Genomic DNA, 8,228 nt, shown 5'->3' with positions numbered 1-8,228 from the left:
ATTATTATTAGCAAACCTAATTTTATGCTTTAATTATATAAATAACTTTTACCTTAATTATATAAGTAACTTTTTTTATATAAATTATAAACTTTTAGTAAAAAATATTTATGGCATGCTAGCCTAAAAAAAATAAAATAAGGTGGCCTTTATACTTAAAAAGCTAAAAATATTTTATATTATATAAAAATAACATGGCAAATCTTTTTTACTAGTGGTTAATAACTAGCTAATAATTACTTTAGTTATTATAATACTAGGCTAAAAATAACTAGTATTATACTAGCTAAAAGTTTTTTTTAATAAATACCTTTTTTAATATTATTATATTATTAAATAGGTAGTTAAAGCCCGCGTAGTAGTATAATATATTTATAATTTTATATATATAATATATAGTTTATTAATAAACTTTTTTTATAAAATAATTATTATTTATATTATTTTTTAATTTTTTATATAGCACAAAGGTATAATATAATAATAAAATTAAGTTTAAAAAGCATGTATAAAACCTAAAGGTTAGTATTTAACTAGGCTAGCATGTTAAAGTAATTAAAAAAACCCTAGCTTTAGCCACCTATAACATACTTTTAGTTTTTTAAATAATATTTATAGTAACCCTTTTTAAAAATACTAGGCTTTTTTTTACTATAATAATATTAAAAAAAGCATGATTATAATTTATTTTAAGGCTTTAGCTAATAAATTACTAAAACTTATTAATAATATAAATAATATTACTAAAGATCTCGCGTGGCCAGGGCGCTAGTTTATACTAAAAACTTAAAATAAAAATATAAATAATAAAAGTGCTTTTTTTAAAGATTTTTAGGCTAGTTTTAATATATTTTTATTACTTTTAAAAATGCTTAAAAAATCCTATTAATAATAAGGCTAAAAAGCTAGCTATAAAAAAATTTAAATAATAGTAATAAGTATTATTAATAATAAAAATAATAATTTTTAGTAATAGCTTTAAATAAATATATTAAGGGATTTACTATATAAGCTATAGCTTTATAGTATACTATAAATAATACTTTTAAGTATAAAAATTATTAGTAATTAATACCTAATTTTATATATATAATACTAAAGCTATTAGCATGCTTTAAAAACTAAAAATAATAATTAAAAAGCTTTTTAAAGTATTATATTACTAGCTTTATATTAATAATATTTTAATAATTTAGTACACGCGCGGGCAGCCCTTATTATTTTTAAATTAAGCCTTTTAAATATTATATTAATTTATAAATTAATATATAATTTATTTATAATAGCCCCCTAGCTATATAAATATTAAAAAAAATAAGCTAGTTAATAAGCTAGTTAATAAGGCAGCTTTTATAAAGGCATAACCTTTAAATATTAATTTTTTAAAAACTTAACCTACCATAAGTAAAATACATAACTTATATAAGTAAATATATTATATAACCTAGGCTAAGTAATAAAAAGGTATATTTATAAAATTATTTACTTAATATAAATAATAATTTATTATAAAGTTAAAACCTTATTAGGTTAAAGTATAATAAAAGTTAGTATTAAAATAATTAGTTTTATATTATTAATTAATACTTAAATTTTTATATAATAATTTTAAGTAATATTATAAATATTTTTAATATAAAAATACTAGGCTTACTTACTTTTATAAAATAAGTAAAAGCCTTAAATATTTAATTTTTTATTATTATTTTAAGTAGTACTTTTTATAATAGCCCTAGCACTTTATAATATTATTAATAATTAAAATTAAGGCCTTAAAATATTTTTATAGGCTAAAGCTTAAGGGCTTTATATTTTTACTTAAAATTATAAACTTTTATAAGTTTATTTACCCTTGCTAGGGCTCCCCGCGCCCTAGCATTATTAAAATTATTTAATTTAATATTAAATAATTTTTTTTTTATTTTATTATACTTTTTTTTTAAACATTTTTTTTAATATAATTAGCCTTAATAAAAATACTTTTTTTATAATAGGGCAGGTCCCTGTAACTTATTATAATTAAAATTTTAGGCATGTAATAAATAATACCTGCTAATAGTTATATATAAAAATAATAAATAAAAAATAGGTATCTTACTTATAAGCTTAAGTAAAAGTTACCCTTTAAAATAAAAAGCCTTTTTATATATAAATTATTTAAATAAATTACTTACCTAGCGGCGGCACGCCCCTATACCTTAAAAAAGGTTTAAAATATTAGGTGTATGCCTAGTAATCTCCGGGGCGTTAAATACCACTACTACTACTACTACCTCAACATGCTTTGTAAAGGTGACTAACCTTAAGTAGTGAGAAACCTAGATTGCAACTCTGTATCATATATTCGAGGGTTTATTATCTCCTATTTTTTCAAGGAATCTCTTGCTATAGGTGTGCACTCTTGGATATTTAGTATCAAAGAACTTTGCTGGAACTGTTTGATCCACAAGAGGTAGTAAAATATCGAGCCTGACGTTCCCAGCCCCGGGCAGCTGGGATGGCTGCCAAATCACCCTTCTATCTCATTCTTCGGTCATAGATATTAAACTTAAGGTTGCATCAAGAGATCTTCGTGCAGCAAAGCATTGACGTAAAGATCTTCTGCATGTTATTCCACTCTTATCAGCCCTTTAGGAGGTGTGATATAGTTTGAATTATAACGACAATGACTGTCTCCTGCTTTCTTCGGAATACTACCTCTGTTATGTATGACAATGTGATTGTGATGAGGTGGATAGAGAGGCTCCGTCATGCGATGATCCATGGTTTGGGCGAAGATCACGGAAGCTGAGGTGGGTCTGCCGTACGGTAGTCTTCCCGCAGACGTCACATACTCCACCTACTACTCCTTGCATACATGTTACAATGAACAACCTTCGTCGTTCACTTGATTAAACCTATTCCATGGTTCCTAACTGCAATAATTACGTCTTTGGGACGTCGAGATCCCCAGGATGCAGCCTCGAGGGTAAGGAAGGGAGGTAATCCCCAGCACATATAAACGACCCCTCCCCCTTGTCCAAAAAACAGTCTGCTCTTCTGCACATCTTCTTATTCATCATCTTCTTCTGGCTTTTTCTTACCTGTGCGGTTCATCTCCTTTACAAAGGGTTTCTCTCCTTCGTTAGGATGATGGTTCCCGCCCCATCTCTTTCGACGCTGGCTCTGCTGGGGCTCTTGACGACCCAGTCTCTGGCGCAGCTCCTTAATCCCCAGGTGCCGATTAATTTGGCGCTGGATGATGAATCGACCCAGTATTCTGTGGTCGCTCAGAACGACCCAGCCTTGCAGAGTTCCTCGCATGTAATCAGGTGCTGCTCTGCTGGATTCAAGTTCAGCAAAGGTATTTGTGTTCAGGACACAGGGTGTCACTGCCAAGGCTGTGAGTCAGGATATCACTTGGTTGGCACAGAATGTGTGCCTGATTCCAGCGACTCCACCGGTGGCTGCGGCCCTGGACGCCATCGCGATCCCAATGGAAACTGCGTGGACGATGCCGATGACGACTCCGGCTCTGGCGGCGGTGGTACTGGTGGCTGTGGCCCTGGACGCCATCGCGATCCCGATGGGAACTGCGTGGACGACGCCGATGACGACTCCGGCTCCGGTGGTGGTACCAGTGGCTGTGGCCCTGGGCGCCATCGTGATCCCAATGGGAACTGTGTTGACGACGCCGATGACTCCAGCTCTGGCGGCGGTGGTACTGGTGGCTGTGGCCCTGGGCGCCATCGTGATCCCAATGGGAACTGTGTTGACGACGCCGATGACGACTCCAGCTCTGGCGGCAGTGGTGACCCCGGCACTTGCAACCCTGGCTACCATCCTGAATACACGTGCGTGCCGAATTCAAAAACATTGATCTAGTACCACTGTTTGCATGAACTTATGAGGCACACCTGTCGGCGACTGCAAATTAAAACTAGCTAGCTCGAAGGGTCAAGGATAAAGGAGGCGTAAAAGAGGATGTCTTACGGCTTTTTGCGAAAAAACTCCATTTGGACAATTATTTGTGTTGTGTTGGGGAGGAGAATCTACCCACTCGTCACTGGAAAACAACCACCGCCTGTAATGAAGCTACATAAGCCGACTGATCCTCCAGACTAATAATACCTTCAAACGGCTGGGAAGGTGTCAGGATTGTTTTGTCTTTAAAGGGACTAAGTTACTGTTATTCTGATTAAAGAGGTGCTATTCCCTTGTAGAACTTATATCATATAGTCCAGGAAAGTAGAAAAAGAGACCAGTTCGTTGCGATATACACGCGCTGTTATAAGAGGTCACGTTTTACGCCACTAAAGGGAATATCATTATGGAAGACAGTATGAGTCATAATAATATAGTTAATAGCGCAGACACTTGCTCAGCACAAACATGGTATATCATCACTTTTATACAAAAATCAAAGTCAATATTGGAAGGCAGGAATAGTGGATCGTGGGTGCAATCTCATCTCACAAGCTACAATTTACTGCCAGCAAGGATTATTAGCCCGTCCTAGTATTGTTGGACAGAGTAAGATTACGTGTTCTGAATGTTATTTGTAGCCAGCTTCATAAAGACTTTAATAGACATACACTAGTGACTTGGTGCAACGGTAGTACCCGACACACGATACCTTACCCGGAAGTTGTGGCCGTGAATGTGCCAGATTTCCTATCTCAAAGTTAAATCCTTCCTGGCTCCGACTGAAGTTAATTCCAACTATGATCCTGGTTACACTAGGGAAGTATAGAGTAGTAACCATGACCTCATGGACTCCCCTTCTTCACCCTTAGCTCGCCTTAATTGCTCTGAAACGAGTTCCCATCCCCAGCGAGAATCAGGAATCTCTCCTACTCTCTCCCACCCTTCTTCGCCTCATTCCTCTTTGTCCAGTCTTGACCTCTACTCATTTTTACCCTTGCAAATCATTATGATGTATAAGGCAATCATCCCGATTGTACTCGGGCTATCTTCTTTTTTTCCTTCCGCCCTCGCAGACCCCACCTGCCTCTCTCCCTCGACTCCGGGGGGTGTAGCCAGCAAGAACGCCTGCTGCCCGAGCACCAGCAGTCAGGGGGAGGACCCGGTTGACGGCACTGTTTACGAATACAAGTGCGGCGCCTATGCAAAGAAAGACTACCTGTCTGGGGGGACTGCCTCCAGCGCCCTAGACTGTGCCCGGCAGTGTGCAGCACAAGCAACCGCCAGCCAACCCTGCCACGCCGCCAACTGGGGCCCGGACAATAACGAATGTCATCTATACGGCTCCGGATTCGGGCAGAGGGGCGATACCTCTGGTGACTGGATTCTCCTGGTTCGGACCGATCGTGCGGCCCAAGATTGCCAGGACGCTATTGACCAGGCAGTCGGGGTGGAGAAGGTGGACTGCCAGACCAAGTTGAACGACAAGGATTTGGACAAGACCAAAGCCGTGAATGCTGAAAAGACCGCCTGCACCAAGCAAGTCAACGATGAGAAGTCCGCCTGYACCAAGCAAGTTAATGATGAGAAGTCCGCCTGCACCAAGCAAGTCAACGATGAGAAGTCCGCCTGCACCAAGCAAGTCAACGATGAGAAGTCCGCCTGTACCAAGGATGAGAACGACAGAAAGAGCATTCTCGGCCGGAGACATTACACAGTCTACTATGATAAACGTAAGTCTTGTTGCTGCACTTCCTTCCTTATTCTTTTGTTCAGCAGGTGTGCTAAACTTAACATACTACAGAAATTGACTGGATCAAGATTAAAAACAACCTCGTGGAAGATATCGTATCACCTCATCTATGTTATGAACTCTGCGCTCTGGATTCCACGTGCCGCCATGCATATTGGCAAGGCAATTATCACTGCTACAAGATCACAGAGAACATTACCACAGCGGACCTTAGATCGGCTCCTGGGATGACTGTGCAGACTGCTATCTTTAACTAGAGAGATCGGTTACTTATCCCATCTTCTGGGAGTTGACAGCCTGGGTTGGCTAGGGCTGTAAATAGTACGGGCTGTGCTTTAAGGGAATTGTGAGTGATCTAAGGAAAACGCGAACTACTAGATCAGACCAACTGCGCACGGTGGCATGTCTTCTGTCCCAGCCATTCCTTAGCAACCTCAAATCACTTGAGAACAGACTCATATTTGAAATTATTCTTCTGAATAGTATGTGCTTTAACCATGCTCTGGACTGACTAGGAAGTCAGAAGCGATTTTATTTTCGGAAGGAGGAATCCTGGCTCGGTCAGTAGGTCCTTAAGCTCAGAATGCTCTATATTACTTTGAGTAACCGGGTCTTTAGTATATTAGTATAGGATTTTTGTCAGCCAATGGTGGAGATTGCTTAGTTTAATAAGGAAGCGCTGCAGCGCTTTAACAGCGCTTAGGCGCCTTAGGCAGTCTTAATTAAAATACTATAATACCTATTATTAAATTACTTACTTGTACAACTGTAATATTTATAATTCTTTAAATATTATAAAGTGTTAGTAAAAGTATTTAAAATTTTTATTATTTTTAGGAGCTTAAATTATTTATAAAAACCTTAATTAACTTTAGCTTTTAAATATTATTATATTTTTTATTTAATTTTTTAGTATTTATTTAATTAATAGCTTTTTTTTATATAATATTTAAAGGGCTTTATAATTATAAGCCCAGAGAACTACTTAATAATCTAGTTTATTAAATTTTTACTTACCTTTTTTAAACTTTTTAAAATTATTTATATTTTTTAAATACCAGCCCTTTTACCATATAAAGGCCTTTTATAATTAATTATTTTTTATATTTATACCTAAAAAGTTAAATATTAATTAAATCTTAACTTTTATACTTAATTTATTAATTTAAAAGTTATTATAAGCTTTATTATTAGTGCCTTAAATATAATAGTTCTTTTAAAGTTTAAAAAAAACTAGCTAGTATAGTATAGCTATATTTTATATACTATAATTATTATAAAAGTTTAAAAGTATTTTAATTTAAAAGTAACTTATTAAACTTTTTTTTAAGCTTTTTTAACTCCCTGGAGACAATACTAATAAAAAGGTATTTAAAATATTTAATTAAAAATAAAACTATATTAAGCATATTTTTTTAAAAATTTAAAATATTAATAATATTATATAAAAGTTAATTATACTTTTTATTTAATAATTTATTAAAAATAAGCTTATTATAAAGGTTTTTATTAAACTAAAGTAGTAACTAGCTTTTATTAATTTTAAAATTAAATTTAAGGCCTTTAATAGCTATATTACTATTTTTACTATATTAATTTAATAAAAAAAAGTTATTTAGTAGCTTTAAAATTATAAGTATATTTATTAAAAAATCTTACGCCTTAAATAACCTAAGGCTAATAATAAAATAGCTAATATAATATTTTTAAAAGTTATTAATAAATACTTAATGGCTTATGCGGAGCGCCATATAAATTAATTAAATTATAAAAAACCTAGTAAAATTAATTATTTTACCTTTATTTTTAAGTTTTAATAATATTTTTTTATTACTAATAGCTTTACTAAAACCTTTATAAAAGAAATAGCCTTTATTATACTTATTAAAAAGTTAAATTAGCCCTTTACTAGTAATTTAAATATTAAAAAATTCTTTATTAATAAACCTTTTTAAACATTAATTAATAATAAACTAATTTATTTTTATAAATACAAGCATGCTATAAAGTTTTATTATAACTTTATATATTTATGCTATTTAAAGTCCTATAAAATAAATAAAAAACTAAAAAAGAAGATTAGTAAAGCACTTAAAAAAAATAATAAATATAATAAAAAGCTTTAAAAATTAAAGGTTAAGGACACCAAGCTTTTTAAAAATAAAAAAAAAATACTAAAAATTAAAAAGCTTAGTAAAATAGCTAAGAAAACGCGTAGTTTATAGTTTTTAAAAAATATTATAAAGCAGCCCTAGTATTTAATATTTTAAGTAACTTAAAACTTTAAAATATCTTTATTTTTAATACTAGTGCCTTTATTTATATTTATAATAATTTTAGTTATTTTATTTTTTTAAATTACTTTTAAAATAATAATATTTAAGCTAAAAAATATAACTATAACTATATAAGGCTATAAATTAGTTTTTATTTATTTAAAAGCATTTAATAAAAGGATTATATTATTTATATTATTTACATTATATAAAATTATATATATTCTTAAATTTTACCTTAATATAATAATAGCAAGGCTTTTTTAAAAAGCTAAATATACCTAGAATTTTAACAC

At 32.5% G+C, this 8,228-nt stretch overlaps 1 protein-coding gene across 1 annotated transcript; it reads left to right on the top strand.

Annotated features, from left to right (window-relative positions):
- Window positions 1-4,912: 4,912 nt before the first annotated feature.
- On the top strand, window positions 4,913-5,913 carry DSM5745_09441 (uncharacterized protein; the record flags this gene model as incomplete). Its single annotated transcript, XM_026751457.1, has 2 exons — window positions 4,913-5,636; window positions 5,708-5,913. 2 exons carry the CDS (start codon window positions 4,913-4,915, stop codon window positions 5,911-5,913), a joined length of 930 nt encoding a protein of 309 aa, XP_026599805.1.
- Window positions 5,914-8,228: the final 2,315 nt, after the last annotated feature.

This window comes from Aspergillus mulundensis, assembly GCF_003369625.1.
Source record: "Aspergillus mulundensis strain DSM 5745 chromosome Unknown scaffold_12, whole genome shotgun sequence".
Lineage (NCBI taxonomy): Eukaryota > Fungi > Ascomycota > Eurotiomycetes > Eurotiales > Aspergillaceae > Aspergillus > Aspergillus mulundensis.
This window is presented reverse-complemented; position numbering and strand designations above follow the sequence as displayed.